Source organism: Hemibagrus wyckioides, linkage group LG02 (genome assembly GCF_019097595.1).
Source record: "Hemibagrus wyckioides isolate EC202008001 linkage group LG02, SWU_Hwy_1.0, whole genome shotgun sequence".
Taxonomy (NCBI): domain Eukaryota; kingdom Metazoa; phylum Chordata; class Actinopteri; order Siluriformes; family Bagridae; genus Hemibagrus; species Hemibagrus wyckioides.
The window spans coordinates 928,520-944,921 of NC_080711.1; the positions used below are offsets into that span (position 1 = coordinate 928,520).

Below are 16,402 nucleotides of genomic sequence, written 5' to 3' on the forward strand. Positions count from 1 at the left end.
TGCTCCGGTATCCGGCTCCAAACCTGCACAAATTCAGATGTATGAATGATTGATGTGAGGATGCTGTATGGAATTACCTGTCGCTCAGGTGGTAGGTGTGTAAACGCCGGGTGTAAGGTGACCTGTCCAGCCAGAGTCGTGTTATCCAGCAAAGTGTTTATTAAACCCACCAAAATCATCTTACTTTACATTTCAATACAGAAGAAAGCTTTAATGTGAATAAAATGAGGAGGTGAGGTGTAGGAGGCGTGATGCCCTGAGGTTGGGATGGGGGGGGGGCTGGGACGTCCCTCACAATGCGCCTTTGATGTTCATATAGAAACCGGGGTATAACAGCAGGAGGAGAACAATGGCGCTATTGGGAGCGGAGTGACGTGGCGAGCTCTGATTGGCCGCTGTGGACAGGTGCAGCCTCCCAGGTGCCACACAGGAATCTCGGCCATTCACATCGCGAGCGTTTTCTCCTCTCGAGCCGTTTTAAATTTCTCCTCAAAGCTTTATTACTCTTTACATCCTCGCTGGATTTATGTGTGATTTTAGAACTGTAAATATATATATATTTATATATGAGCTCGAATTTACAAAAAACAAACGGTAAACTGGGGAATTTAAAAGTTTTTATTTTAGAATAGCAAGATATATATACATATTTTGAGTAGCAAGAAATTACTTTTTTTTCATCCTCTTGGTTCACCTCAGTAAGGGAGTTAACGATCCGCTGGATTAGCATCATGCTACGCATCAGGTAAGAATATGGGTTTATTCGCTGTTTTTGAATAGGAATTTTAAAAAAATATAATCGTAATGATCCTGATGTTACTGGGCATTAAATAAAATAGATTGAAGTCCGAATCTTTCCACAGCGCTGTGTATTTCGCCCACGGAATGATGAATTTTCGGACGGAGCTCGTCATCGCCATGCTCGCCTCAGGTGAATGGTTTATTTCCTCACCGGAAGTGCAGGAGGCTCTTCAGGTCTTGTTGTTGTTGTTGTTGTTGTTGTTTATTAGTATGAGTGAATAAAAAACAAAAAAAGTACAATTTTCTTTAAGGATCTTCTTTATGACACTGTGTTTCCCAAACACTGATATAAAATAATCAATCTTCTCTAAGATATTTTTTCTCCAGCGTTTGGATCCGTTTAATTTTAATATATTTTTAAACATTTTGTTGTTTAAAAAAACATAAATTTCCTTTTTTTCCTCAGAAAATGTAAAAGAATGGGAACTTTTTCACCTGTCTGATTTATACCTGTGGAAGTATGGGGCAAAAAAAAAAGTCATTTTCTTATTTTCTTCCATGGATCCTGTGATAAATATATCCTGTGGTAGTGTACAGGATGTCAGGAAACAATGAGGTTAATATTACATATAGTTTTATTATGTTTTCTCGGGGCTTTCCACAGTTTTCTCAGTCACACTATCATGTCGGGGTTTTTTTGCTAAACAATTCCCAACTGTTTAAATACTGTGATATATATGATGATTAAAAACATGATATCTTAACATCTACACCTGTACATGTTTTGTGTGTTGATTTGTGTTACTCTGGTCCTCACGGTCAGTCTCTTAAACACACAGGTGTCTTCCTCATCCCAACATGTGACACTCAAGGTACTTATCTTCTCATTTTCTCTCAGCACTAAGTGTAGATTAGCGTTCCCACGTCTGTGTCCTGCAGCTCTCTGAGCTCAAAGACAAATGAGAAAAGGTGGGGTTTCTTTTCATGACCCTATCCACTGTCTGAAATGTGATACCCACGTGTTGACCGATCTGCAGAATGTGGAAAGCCTCTTGTTGGAGCTCGCATCGTAGGAGGAAGCGAGGCGCGAGACGGGGCATGGCCGTGGCAAGTGGACATCCAGATGGAAACAAGCGGCCATGTTTGTGGAGGATCCATCATCTCCAGAGACTGGGTTCTGTCTGCAGCGCACTGCTTTCCCGAGTAAGCCCTTGTGTTTAATGGTCTATAGCGTCTCGAGTTAGAGTAAAGCTATTATTCCACCTGCACAATTCACTTCAGTTCAGTTTGTTTAGCACTTTTAACAATGGACACTGTCACAAAGCAGCTATGAAGAAATCTGGACATCAATTTAAAATGTATAAATTGAAGTATTAAAGTGTTATCTGTATTAATGGGATCTTGAGTATGAACATTCAATTATAGTTCTGACTTAAAGTCTCAATCAGACTGTGAACTGTTAGAGGTACAGCCATCTTCATGGTTTCTAAGTGGTATCAATGACAGTAATCTCACGGTGCGCCCTTAGGGTGTCCATGTGTGGTCATCCTCAGCAGCAGTGAGTGAGTGATGAGAACAGAAGTAGGATCAGCCAGGTCCAGAGAGGTCCAGATCCAGGGGAGAGAGGTAGAACACAGAGTATTAGGTTAGCTCATTTTATTAACAGGCGAGGAAAGGCAGATTCTCGAAGGACATAGCTTCTGATGAACCGAGGAAAAGAGTACAAGGGAGTAAACGTTCGTACTCGGGGTCAGAGACTGTGCCGTGTCCACGGCTTCTATACGGTGCCAATGAATCCTGAAACTTTGTCTCCTCACCGCTCTTTCCAATGAAAACTTTGTAGTCCTGAACCAGATTTAGCTTCTAATTATCCTATTTTACCTCATCCTCACAATTAGTTGGAATAAAGTTAAAAATACATGTGTAGGGTATTTCCCAGTATATTGATCACCCCACTGTCTTCTCCTTTAGCCCATCCGATGTCTCCTCCTACCATCTCTACATGGGTCGCTATCAGCTCGACGGCACTAACCAGTTTGAGACGGTGAGGGAAGTGAAGAGGGTGGTGGTGGCACAGGGGTACTCCGCTCCTCAAGAGGGCAAAGACGTGGCACTCGTAGAGCTGAGCTCGCCGCTCACCTGGACAGTCCATATTCGGCCCGTTTGTCTGCCAAACACCAACTTTCAGTTCAACGATGGAACCATGTGCTACGTTACAGGCTGGGGGGACACACAAGAGGGAGGTAAGTGGTCCACAAGACAGCTTCAGCAAAGTGCACTTCACCTGTAAGGGCATGACGCAGCAGGATGACCGCTCAGCTAGATAAATAAACAGTGGTATCGGTTTACATGAACTCGTTACTCCAGTTAGCTGAGACATCACTGAGCTGTGACTGAAAACACAGCGGTGTGGGGTTTTGCTCCTTTAGGATTGTTAGGACAGTGTAGGAAGTGTGATGGAAAAGATTAGACGTGTACAGGTATTTAAATACCATCTTATCACCAAAACACTCTGGATGTGAAAATTCATGTCAGGCCTAACGTGAATAATATCAGTTTTAGTCCTTTAATCTCACCTTCTCCCAATTTAAGTAAGTAGCCTTTATTTGTCACATATACATTACTGTACAGTGAGGGCTGGGGTCAGAGCGCAGGGTCAGCCATGATGCAGCACCCCTGGAGCCTTGCGCAGGGGCCCAACAGTGGCAGCTTGGCAGTGCTGGGGCCTGAACCCCGAGCTTCCGACTAACAACCCAGAGCCTTAACCACTTGAGCTACCACCACCTCACTGAGATGCAGGATTAGACCAGTGACAGAGCTGTACTTCATCACAAATTCTGTATCGTCCTTATTTTCCCTTCACTGCTGTTATTACTGTACTGTGGTGCAGTTTAGCACAGGTTCATTAGCAAAATTAGTTAATTAGTTGATATAATGATATAAACACTTGGAGGCTCTCTAGATTAGGGTTAGATATGTTATCTGTTGTGTCAAAGTACCATTTTTCTCTTTTATGTTCATGTTGTGAAGCGAAATCCATAGATTCTGTCCCAAATATGGTAACTCTAACAGGAAACCCATGTGACTGATACATTTTACCAAACAGGAAGTGAAGTATGCCTAATAAAGATCCTTCATTGTGCTGTAAGTGTGACCAGATCAACGCAGTTCTTCCCTTTACAGTCTCGCTGTCTGGAGCCGGGACGCTACGGGAAGTCGGAGTGCCCATTATTGACCAAGAAACCTGCAACTCCATGTACCAGGTCAACTCGTATAACTCGGACACGGTGTCCATCTTATCAGACATGATCTGTGCTGGATACCAAGAGGGAGGCAAGGACTCCTGTCAGGTAGGAACCACAAATGTACCTGTACACATCTGCACCATGGCCGAAAGGGTTAGAGGGGAAAAGGGCTGTTCTCATTGTGCTTAGCCCTGGGTTCTCATCGTTCTAAACCCCTCAGTTAACCCTAAGTAGAGGATTGTATGGCACGTGTAATGTAAACGCAGGGCTAGCACAGCTTTTTGCCCGGGGTTCTGAAAGCCTGCTCTGAAGCTTTTATAATGTTGATTCCAATACAGTGTAAAAAAAATGCAGTGTGTGTAGAATGTTACGGCTACATGCTCAGCAACAGACAACTAATCAGAACCTGAAAAGCACATGCCTCATATCATGTGCAAACCAGGTCATAGCAACATTAAACAAAAATGGCACGGTAGCATCAGGCAGCAGAACACTGAACATCAGGAGTGCGCACCATAGCAAGGGGAAAATGCGTCACACTGAAACAATTAGGAAGTAGGCAGAAGAAGGTTAAGCCAGGGTTTAAGAATGTACACTGTGAAACATCAGATTATGAAGAGGATCAGATTATGAACCCAGGATCGCATCTAGCTCCAGGGAACTGATTCACATGTGAACAACACTCAGCGCTCAGATCCTGTGTTACAGTGAAGATGTTTCCTCTCTCAGGGGGACTCCGGCGGACCCCTCGTCTGTTCCATCGGGAATGGCACGTGGATCCAGGCGGGTGTTGTGAGTTTTGGACTGGGATGTGCTCAGAAGAACAGACCCGGCGTGTACGCCAGAGTGTCCAGCTTTGTGGGCTTCATCCGCTCCACGGTGCCGGACGCCCAGCTGCTGGACCGCGCCTGTACCCGTGCAGCTCACAGCCTCATGGTGCTCAGTGTGACTCTCACAGCGGTGATGTTGGGTAGGTAGTGAGTGTGTTCAGTGGACCCATGATGTAATACTGACCCACAGCATGGAAACAAGGAAAAGGAGTTTAAAAGATTTTGATGATCTGGTGAATGTACTTCATGAATTAATCAGCATCTACACTGCCATGCGAGAGAAACATAAACAGCTATTTAAGTGTAAACCCACGCTATAAGCTTTATTTTTATATATCATTCTTTTTTTTTTAATGAAATAATGACTTCAGTGTCTTGGGTATTTACCTCTAAGTTAAAATGTGTATAAGTGTTTATTGCTGCTTCATTTTCTAAAGTTCAAACTGGTATTTTATGTTGGGCTCGGCAGTGAAAGGAACTCTTAATGCTTCAGCTTCATACCAAGACATTTTGGACAATCTCATGCTCTTTGTGGGAACAGTTTGGGGATGACCCCTTCCTGTTCCAACATGACTGCACACCAGTGACCAAAGCAAGGTCCATAAAGACATGGATGAGTGAGTTTACATTCCATATTACATTCATGTGCAGGTAAAGGCAGACGTCCCAAAACCTTTGGTAATATATATATATATATATATATATATATATGTAAACTGGTTTAGTCATAAATCCATCATACAACCTGTATCTGTATGAGTGCATTGTTCTGCTGCCACGTGATAAACTGATTGGATTACTGCATAAAGCAGGAGGAGAGATGTTCCTAATAAAGTGAATGGTGAGTGTAAATCCACTTTTTAATATTCACAAATAAACACACAGTGAAATGAACTAATGGATGTAAAGTCATTCATTTCTGTAGAAAGTGATTTCAAAATAGAAAACAATTTAAAGATAAAATTTTAATAGAAAAAAACACATTATTAGAATAATCCAATACACACAAAGCCATTTTACTTCTTTATTTGTTCATTTAGATCTGGGGTACTCAATAGGCGGACTGTGCAGTCTGCTTCCAGACCCAGACACGGTTAAATCTGGACTGACGCCAAAACCAACATGCTAATTTAATCAAAATCCAAATGAGTTCTCAATGTAGTGCGCAATTGTGATTCCACGCTATATATCTTTGAGGCTTCTACTCGGTTTGGCTGCTTCATCTATGTCCAATCATAGCAGCTGTAACAGCATCGCTATAGCAACGTCCCCACTATTCACTCACTCACTCACTCACTCTCTCACTCACACATGGCAGCCAGATTTATCTACCGGTCACGTTCTCTGGGCCAGGCAGGTGAACAGACAGTCTCATCGTTTGCGAGCAGTGCAAGTATCAATAACTGACTTTTTTTTTTTTGCTGACTGAAAGTGAAAATGGCGGGCTCAAAGCTGGCCGTTGATAAGAAAAGAAAAGTTGATTTTGAAAACTGCGAGTTTAAGAGTGAGTGGACAGAAAAATATGCATTTTTGCTCCCCGTGGGAAGCAGAAAACCAATGTGTTTAATCTGCAACGAGACGGTAGCAATCATCAAAAGTGGTAACGTGAAACGCCGTTATGAAACCAAGCATGCACATTTTGAACAAAATTACGAGGTAAGGACCACAAAAATAAACCAGCTGAAATCATCCTATGAAGCTACAAGCAGTGTAATAGTTAGATCAGCCACACAACAGGAGCGGGCAACGGAAGCCTCACTAAGAGTAGCATGGGTCCTGGGAAAACACAAGAAACCCTTCTCTGATGCTGAAATAGTCAAGACGTGTATGAGTGAAGTGGTGACTGCTCTGTTTGAAGGGACTCGAAAGGATGAAATAATCCAGAAAATAAGCCAAATACCCTGTTCTGATTCCACTGTTGCAAGAGGAACTGAAATACTTGTTGGTGATTTGCTTGAACAACTTAGCTCTGCTATAAAAAAGCCAAATTCATTTCATTGGCTGTGGATGAATCCATAGGCAACACAGACAATGCACAACTCTTGGTCTTTGTCAGATTTTTTGTTGAAGAAAAGGGAGAATTTCATGAAGATATTTTGGGTCTCACAAACCTCCATGGACACACAAGGGGGGATGACATTTCTGAAGCAGTGACACAGATGCTTAGAGACAGAGAGATAGACCTGAAGCATGTTGTTTCCAGTGCTACTGATGCCGTGCCATGTATGATTAGGAAAGAGAGGGGATTAGTGTCACACTTGAGAATTCACCACCCTGACCTCATGGCATACCACTGCATAATTCACCAGATGGTTTTGTGTGCCAGCCTTGGAGAAAGGTACTCAGAAGTCATGACAACAGTCATGAAACTTGTCAACTATCTGAGAGCATCCTCTGCTCTGCAACATCGTTTGTTGCGCTCATTTCTAACAGAGGTGAATGCAACATTTGATGATTTGCTCCTTTACAACAATGTCCGGTGGCATAGTAAAGGTAAGGTACTGGAGCGGTTTTGGGCACTGCGGGAAGAGCTGGAGACATTTCTGTTGGATCAGAAGAGTGCAAAAGCCAAACCGTTTGTGGATTTCATGAAGAATGAAGAGGAAATGGAAATTCTTGCTTTTCTAACTGACATTACTTCCCATATCATTGACCTTAATATGAATCTCCAGGGCAAAAACAGCACAGTGTGTGACCTCATGTCAGCTGTCCGTGCTTTCCAGAGGAAACTGGAGGTGTTCAAATGTGACTTACAGCAGGACCTGCTTCACTTCCCAAGATTTTTGGATCAGACTGCAGGAAAACATCATAATCACAATTATGCTGAATTCCTGGACAAGCTGATTAAAAATTTCCAAACTCACTTTGAAGATTTCCCTCTGGGAAAACAAGTCTTGCTGTGCATCGAAAATTCATTTCTTGTCAAAAATATTGCAGAATTCTCAAATGAAGCCACGAAAGTCTTCCCATGGGCCAGTGCTGCTTCTCTGCAAACAGAGCTAATTGAGTTCCAAGAAAACCTAGCACTGCAGGAATCTCAGTGACCTTGCCACCTTCTGGACAAAGATGGTTACTGCAGCAGGTGTTCCTCTCCTGCAGAAGATGGCCCTTCAAATTCTCACCATGTTTCCCTCAATGTACTGCTGTGTATCTGGCTTTTCAACCATGAACATGGTGAAAAACACATACCGCAGCACACTCACCAATGAACACTTACATCAGTGCCTCCGCCTGGCCCTCACACCTATTATGCCCAGGTTTAAACAACTGGTGGCGCAAAGAAGGTGTCACCTTTCACACTAAAAGGCCTACCATGTCGTTTGTGTATAGTTCGAAAGTATTGGGGATTACCTTTTTTTGTTGGAGTTCTCTATTTGGAATTTGACCGTCACTTTTCCGGAACTTGGACTGAATGGAAATTTGGTAAGTGGACCTTTCAAATTTATATTTGAGTACCCCTGATTTAGTTGTATTTCTTTCGCTGCTGTCTGTTACCATGGTAACTTGGTTAATGGTCACTCTGACCAGTTTACAGAGCGGTGTCAGGGATAAAGCAGCAGGTAAAGGTCTTGAAGATGTTGGAGAAGATCCTGCCCAGCGTTCTGCAAGTGTTCTTGAAGAGCGTCCGCGAGGTCCTCGATTGTCCGTCTGAAGCTGCAGAAGAGAAGAAGCAGAGTTACAGCAAAATGACCAAACCTGCTGTTTTAGCTGATTATCAGGACACACGATGCAGGAACGGAAAAAACCTAAAACTCTTCAACATGATCATCACACTCATTAAAAATCATTATCATTAGCTAACTTCATAAACAAACATGATCATCATCATTTGTTATCAGGATACAGAGAACTGATGAAGGTTGAACTACCTGTTCTACACTAAAGGACACGTGGAGGAAACCTCAAAAATCACAGCTTCCTTTCATTTTAAAGACTTACCGTAGTGGACATCTGTAGGAGTGGACGCACTCGGCCGGATCCCCTTCACATCGAAGTGAACTCTAGGCTTCTGTTTCTTCTCCTGATCCTCATCATGTCCATCACTCCAATCACTCCAATCACTCCCATCATGTCCATCACTCCCATCATGTCCATCACTCCCATCACTCCCATCATGTCCATCACTCCCATCATGTCCATCACTCCCATCATGTCCATCACTCCCATCACTCCAATCACTCCAGTCACTCCAGTCACTCCCATCACTCAACCCAGCATACAGCACATTCTGCTCCTCTTCCAACTTGTCAATGAAATCAGAGGGAAAATGGACAGGTTTTAAGATCTTGTAACTTTTCTCCAGAAAAGGATCCTTTAAATTCTGGCTAACATCCGGCTCTTTTAGCTCATGAACCATGCCGTCCTCACTGATGTAGATGGAAACGACTTGATCCTCATCACTTTTATCATCAGCAGCAGTTAAGGAAGTGAAGAAAGCCTTCAACCGATCGCGCACCACAGTGAAAAAATGCTGAGAAATGTATGACCTGTTTGGGGCTGAAGGCAGAGGCTTCCTCTCTGCATCTATAACCTGCTCCACACTTTTTTCCAGAGCAGAAAAGCCTGAGGAGCTCTTTGAGTCAGGAGCTGAGTGAAGATCAGCATCACAGACCTGAGCTTCCTGTCTGGTTTTCATTGCAGTTTTTCTGACCTCAAGAGCTACTCCATTGATCACCTTGTTTACGATATCAGAGACGACATGATCCAGATCCATCTCCATCAATGGCGTCACTGTGCTGGATCCTGAGCTTTTCACTGTGGAATCGTGTGAAGATAGCGTCTTCTCCAGGATGTCACTTGCAGCATTAGTGGCCTCGAGGAACAGTTCATCAGCAGCAGATTCTCGAGTGTTTTCTGCGCTGACATCAAGCTCGCTAGCAGCTACAGAACAGACGTCCAAGAGACAGTTTCTTTTCTCTAAAACGGCTTGCTGCCGCTCACAGATGAATGTGAACACCTGCTTGTGGATGTCCATGTGGATTGTTTGAGCATCAGAGAGGAACATCTGCTCATGTTCTGGTCCAGACTGGTTCGCATTGCTGCTGCTGACACCTGACAAATGTTCATGCAGTGATTGTACAAGTATAAAAAATAACTTCTGCAGAATTTCCGTGGCTGTGCTCTTGACCAGCTCTATGAGGAAGTTCAGTTCAGTGGAGGCAGGGGTGGATGTTTGGGGCAACACTGAGGCGGCGACTTTTTGTTCCGTTTTTAGAAGAACTTCACTGATTGCTTGTGATGCTTTGCTCAAAAACTGTTCACTGAAAGGTCTCTCAGCCTGAGGAGGTGATGAAGCATCATCAGGGGTCATCACTTCAGGTTCAGGTGTGGAGGTGACTGTTGAGGATACGGTTGAGGATACAGTAAACCAGGAAGAGGACCTGCTGATGGAGACAACTTCTTCCAAGCCTTTCATTATCCCATTGACCTCCTGGTGAGACTTTAGTGATGTTCTTGAACTTGTCTCTCCTCTAGGTCTGACACCTTCTTCAGAATGGTACAGAGCCAGGATCCTTTCACAGATCTCATTAGTGCATGCGATGCTGAGATCATCTAGTGGTGAGATCAGATCTCCTGCAGGTGATGAAGCCCTCGCGGAGCAGCTCGGCCTCGGTCCTGATGCCATACTCCGGATCGCCTCCAGCATCGCACTTTTAATTTCCGTGACGATTCTCTGAGAGAGCTCACAGATGAAGTCAGACGCCTCCATAGGGGAACTTCATAAACACACAGAAAAGAATAAAGATTATTTTCACATCCAAACACACACATGAACAGCCAATTGATGATAAAAGACAGAAAACCCATGTGATTAGTAATTCCACCACCAAGCTGCTGAACCCTGGACTCTGATTGGTCAGGTGTTGACTAAACAGTGCAGTAAAGTTGATCCTTCTGAATATTAAGTGTGAAATCAGTAAAGTTTACCTTTGAGCTGAGGCGTCTGAGGAAGAGCACTTGCTCAATTTCAACTTTGCCATTTTCTTCAGTTTGTCGTTGGCCTCCAGAATCGCCTCGATCCCGAAGCTTTCACTGAGAGGTATCATTAAACGTCGAACGACAGCAGACGACACTGTGGTCACAATTTTAGTGCAAGCAGCCACAAACTCAAACCTTGAGACCTTTTGAAGTGAAAGAAAGAAGATCAGCTTGTTGAATATGAATGTGATCAGTGACATTACAACATCTCCAACCAAATGAAAGCAGTTCCTGAACTCTGCTGCCCTTCAAACCCATTATCTTCACATAAAAATGAATAACACTAAATAACTGTAGAGATTTACACACATGACTGAATCTGACTGTTTCTCACATCAATAAAACCAATAGAATATTACACAATACACTGATTCATCTCTTCATTAGCCAGATCAATCTACTCCTTCTCATATTTACATCCTCTTCATTATTCCTTATTCTCACACTCTTACCTCCTTCTCCATGTCCCTGCTCACGGCTTTCCATTCCCTTTAAACACACACACACACAGAGAGAGAGAGAGAGAGAGAAAATCAGCATCTAATAATGGATTCAAGTGTAAATAAACTGAATAAAACATTACTGAGAGTCAGAGATAGAGCGTACTCATCACTCAGCTGAAGAACCAGGTCCAAAATGTCTCTGAAACACCGCTGTCTCTGGTCAGATCCGGGGTCCGGAGTGGACACTCCAGCAGGTCCACATCTGCTACTTCTCCTCTCCTCACTTATCTACACAGAGCACATGGAGATTTTACAGCAGGTTCAGTGCTTTAGCAGTTTGAGCAGTTTTTAATAACTACAGCAGTGAGCATAAATATTAGCACTCAGCCTGTTTCAGTCCCAGAATCAAATGAAAGAACATCCTGTTTCTGCTCCAACTGATTCACTGATTCACATCAACTTGACTCACCTTTGATTCATGTGTCTGGGAATTTCCCATCTTCTTTTTTTATATCTACAAAAACACAGACAGACAGGAGACATTTTAATATTTAAAATCTTAATGACTGCATTTTTACTTCTTTTCATCAAATAAACACATCGGCATGTCAACCACAGCTGCACTGAGTTCACATGATGATGATGATGATGATAATAATAATAATAATAATAATGAGTGTAGGAGCTTACATCTGGTGTAATGTGGATCATGCAGTAAATGACCAGAAGTCGGGTTTAGACCCCTCACGTCAGATCCCCTGTGACGTCACCGAACCTTCTGTGACAGGTTAGCGCTCTATAGAAACCTGGGTGAAAGAAAAAAAAAAGTTTTAAATGTGGGCGTGTCGAAGGCGGGTACTGTTTCAGTCATTCGACGCGGGAGCCAATCATAGTACGGCGTTGTTGCACCGTCAGCCAATCACGTAGCAGCTCCCGCTCTGTCTCTCAGTGCTGCTGAAGGTTTATTGGCGCGAGGCTCTGAGGTGAAAGGACGCCGTTAACACCGCACTATATTCACTTTCTAACGATAAAATCACCTCAATAAAAACTCACTTTTACACAGTTTTACTAGAAACATCAATTACAGCCTCCAGTGCAACCAACTACACACAGTTTACTAACTAATGTAGCTGGTTTAAGTGAAACCCCTAGCATGGAAGCTAAATGTGGGTTTGTTTTTTAAAGTGAGAGTAAAATGTGAGGAAAATGTAATAATTATCGCTTAAATATTACTTCAGTTTTTGTAAATTTGTGTAAATAGAGGAGATTTTGTCCGTGTCCGCCATTTTGTGTGTCACACTGACCTGATTTAACATGGCGGCTTAGCATGATTAGCATTTGCAGCTTTGTTTACTATTGATTATTTATTTATTGTTTGATTTTCTTCACGCTTTTTTTTTAAATATAAACTCAGATATAAAGATATATAATACAGGTATAACGATATAAAGTATTTTTGTGGTATCCACCTTTTTTTCTGAGGGTGCTGAAAAGTGGAGGATAATATAATAATAACAATGATAATAATCTTTGCAAGAAATTAATTTCATCATTCAGTATTACAGGGGTTCCTCAATTAACTTGTTCCTGATCATCACAAATCCTTATTTTAATCTTTCCTTTCTTACATTTTGAATAAAAATAATTTTTGTCTCACTACCCATCTAATACACAGCATGGGTCTACACTGACCCGTATTCATTCCCTGTGTTATTTCAATCATGGCTGAATGCTTCTTTGCTGAATCTTTAAAAACATTAATTTTATTATTTATTATTCCAGGTATTGATTACCACAAATCATTTTGTTTAGTTTTCCTTTCTTACTTTATAAAGAAACACAGTTTTTGTAATTATGCATCAATTATACACACGGGTCAAAACTAGAAACCTTTGATATTTGCTAATTTTTGCAAGAATGAACGTATTTACTGCTGAGAACTATTCACCTGCCACACATTTCACAACTCAGTACGGCCCAAAGCTCACCTTCTTCCCATAGTGCATCCTGGTGCCATGTGTTCCCCAGGTAGGAGATGCACCCGGCCATCCACGTGATGTAAAAGAAAACATGATTCATCAGATCAGGCCACCTTCTTCCATTGCTCCGTGGTCCAGTTCTGATGCTCACGTGTTCATTGTTGGTGCTTTCGGCGGTAAAGGGGTCAGCACGGGCATCTGACTGGCCTGTGGCTTTGCGGCTCCATACACAACAAACTGTCCTGCACTGTGTATTCTGACCCCTTTCTATCAGAACCAGCATTAATTATTAATTATTAGCATTAATTATTATTTTCTTCAGCAGTTTGAGCAACAGTAGCTCGTCTGTTGGATCGGATCACACGGGCCAGCCTTCTCTCCCCACGTGCATCAATGAGCCTTGACCGCCCATGACCCTGTCACCGGTTCACCACTGTTGACGCTACCCGATCTGTGCCAGAAATAATTCTTTTTCAGTGATTTTCTTGAGATATATCAATTATATGTTACATTGATTAAATTGAATAAGCGATTAAATAGAAATAAATTAATGGAAAAAATGACATTAAATATTTTACATTTGCTAGACTCCATTTGGGTAATACAAATTTTATTTCAATTCAATTAAATTTTATTTGTATAGCACTTTTAACAATGAACATGAACATAATGAATGATACAGATGTGTATGTGTGTTTTACATTTAATATAAAATTTTCTAAAGATGTTCTCGTTATTTCAGCATACTTTAAAAAATGCCTGCATTAAAGAAACACACAGATACTTATTTATTCACTCAACTGATTCCTTCCGTCCTTCATTCATTCATTAATTAAGTAATTAATTCATTCATTCTCTCCCTCCCTCAGTCGTTCTCTCACTCACTCAGTAATTGCTGTTTACTTAAACATGGTTGTCGTAAAAACGTTGGCGATGACAGGAAGTGGCAGCAATTTTGCACATGCGCAGAACAAAACCTGTGACAGATGGTCATTTTTGACCCATCTGTGTAAACTTGATGTAGTACCGGGGTGGCGAACCCACGACTCGCGAGCCACTTGCAGCACTTTCACCACTCTTGTGCGATCTATCCATGTGTTCTCTGTTTACAATCGCAATTTATTTTTAAAATGTCAAAACTTCATTTTGCAATAAATGGGTATGTATTTACATGCATTTGCTGAATCTAATTTGGATTTTTAATATGTATTATTATTATTTGTTTATTAATTTTTTTTACTCAACCTCTCGCATGATTTAATGTACGTTAGCCGACTGGCTAACACGATTGACGTGCAGTTCGTTTGTATCGATGGTCATGGCAGAGTTAGGGAAGAGTACAGCTAAGCGTAAATACGAAGATGAGCACAGAACATTTTTATCTGAATGGGAGGATTTATATTTTTGTTGCGGAAAGCCATTGTGCTTGATATGCCAGACTTTGTTGTCGCATTTTAAGGCTTCAAATCTTGAGCACTATTTCACCTCACTCCATTCTACTGTATCAAAGGCAGTGAACTCCGCAAGCCCAAGGTAAAGACACTGAAACGTCAGGCAGAAAAGCAAACTCAGCTTTTCCGGAAATTTACCAAGCATTCAGAGACGGTCACTTAAGCGTCATATCAGCTAACATGGAACATTGCTCGTGCAAACAAGCCATTCCTTGAAGCGGAATTTGTTCACAAGTGCCTCAGTGATGCCGTTGCTATTCTTTGTCCCGAAAATGAAAAATGTAACTGTTCAGTAAAGGACCTTCAATTGTGGAGAGATATCCCAATGTCAAACAGGCTGCACTCAAACTGTTGTCAATGTTTGGGTCAACTTACATCTGTGAATCACTTTTTTTGAGACTGTAACAAGTGAAATTAAAGCATCGCTCTGTTCTTACTGACACACGTGAAAGATTTACTACGAGTAGCCACAACTAAACACAAGCCATGCCTAAAAAAGACTCTGGAAACCAAGGACTGTCAGGTGTCCCACTGAGTCTAGTAAAAGGAGGTAGGCTGATTTAAATCCATGAAAACTATTGTGTTCTGTAATTAGGCGTAAAAGTTATTGGGATATATTGTTGTTTACACATCTGTTGTATGTAGGGATACACAATGTAGGGAATAAAGTGTGACCTGTGCAGAGTAGTGCGGTTATTGTGTGTGCAACAATCTGCTGAGGTAGAATGACATGTGTGAGGAAGTCCAGAGAAAAAGTCCAGAAAGTCCAGGTTCTAGGTGTTCTGGGTGAGGGCCCGAATGGTCAGCGGGAAGAAGCTCCTCCTCATTCTCTCTGTTTGCCTTCAAGGAGCAGAAATGTTTCCCTGACCGCAACAGAAAGAAGAGTCCATTGTTGGGATGGCTGAGGACCTCTTTGCACTGATAACGGTATTATTTTGTCTCATCGTGCCAAACAGGAAAAAAATGAAATAGTAATTTGTGGTCATTAAAAATATATATTTTGAATATTCATGGATCATGGAATTCATAGATCAGGGAAGATTAAGTGTTGAAACAAATTGATTTCAAAAGATGAAAGGAAAAATACCCAGTGAGGCCTGAAATAACACAGAAAATGAATATGGGTCATTTTACACCCCTGTTGTCCATCGAAGGGTTAAAAATAAAAATGATGGGAACAGATGTCAATGGAAGTATTATTGCAGAGTTTTTACAGCAGTGTTTGTGAAAAACTAATACGAGTAATATTTAGACAGGAATGTTTTATACTCATGAACATGTTCATTGGTGAAACTTGATTTGTGGCTTAAATAAAAACAACCTAAGGTCAACTGGGCTCTTACTTTTTATTAACTTCATTAATAAATACTGATGTAAATATTCTTAAATCCACAATTGTGCTTCATATCTTTACTGCTACATTTTATTAAACTTATTAAATTCTACACTGAAGGTTTTCTTAGTCTTATATCTTTGTATATATATATATATATATATATATATATATATATATATATATATATATATATACACTATATTGCCAAAAGTATTCGCTCACCCATCCAAATAATCAGAATCAGGTGTTCCAATCACTTCCATGGCCACAGGTGTATAAAATCAAGCACCTAGGCATGCAGACTGTTTTTACAAACATTTGTGAAAGAATGGGTCGCTCTCAGGAGCTCAGTGAATTCCAGCGTGGAACTGTGATAGGATGCCACCTGTGCAACAAAT

General features: G+C 41.5%; 2 protein-coding genes across 2 annotated transcripts; one reads left to right on the forward strand and one right to left on the reverse strand.

Moving 5' to 3' along the window:
- The first annotated feature begins 103 nt into the window (after nucleotides 1-103).
- On the forward strand, nucleotides 104-5,703 carry si:dkey-16l2.17 (serine protease 27). The gene is made up of 7 exons (XM_058411887.1): nucleotides 104-745; nucleotides 864-931; nucleotides 1,581-1,613; nucleotides 1,779-1,944; nucleotides 2,713-2,984; nucleotides 3,925-4,091; nucleotides 4,716-5,703. The coding sequence occupies exons 1-7, from the start codon at nucleotides 732-734 to the stop codon at nucleotides 4,962-4,964; spliced, it is 969 nt and encodes a 322-aa protein (XP_058267870.1). The 5' UTR covers nucleotides 104-731; the 3' UTR covers nucleotides 4,965-5,703.
- Nucleotides 5,704-5,763: 60 nt separating this feature from the next.
- Nucleotides 5,764-13,895, reverse strand: LOC131366877 (uncharacterized). The gene is made up of 8 exons (XM_058411837.1): nucleotides 13,227-13,895; nucleotides 11,929-12,044; nucleotides 11,708-11,752; nucleotides 11,402-11,526; nucleotides 11,248-11,284; nucleotides 10,745-10,938; nucleotides 8,756-10,533; nucleotides 5,764-8,470 (listed from the first exon to the last, which is right to left on the reverse strand). Exons 3-8 carry the CDS (start codon nucleotides 11,735-11,737, stop codon nucleotides 8,346-8,348), a joined length of 2,289 nt encoding a protein of 762 aa, XP_058267820.1. The 5' UTR covers nucleotides 11,738-11,752; nucleotides 11,929-12,044; nucleotides 13,227-13,895; the 3' UTR covers nucleotides 5,764-8,345.
- Nucleotides 13,896-16,402: the final 2,507 nt, after the last annotated feature.

What these genes read in the sequence shown, in the direction of transcription:
- si:dkey-16l2.17 (XM_058411887.1), top strand. An exon ending in GCAGCGCACTGCTTTCCCGA is followed by an intron (nt 1,945 to 2,712) that starts GTAAGCCCTTGT and finishes CTTCTCCTTTAG; the next exon opens with CCCATCCGATGTCTCCTCCT. An exon ending in GGGGGACACACAAGAGGGAG is followed by an intron (nt 2,985 to 3,924) that starts GTAAGTGGTCCA and finishes TTCCCTTTACAG; the next exon opens with TCTCGCTGTCTGGAGCCGGG.
- LOC131366877 (XM_058411837.1), bottom strand. Translation starts at nt 11,737, where the DNA reads ATGGGAAATTCCCAGACACATGAATCAAAG. An exon ending in CCCAGACACATGAATCAAAG is followed by an intron (nt 11,527 to 11,707) that starts GTGAGTCAAGTT and finishes TGCTCTGTGTAG; the next exon opens with ATAAGTGAGGAGAGGAGAAG. An exon ending in GTTCTTCAGCTGAGTGATGA is followed by an intron (nt 11,285 to 11,401) that starts GTACGCTCTATC and finishes GTGTGTTTAAAG; the next exon opens with GGAATGGAAAGCCGTGAGCA.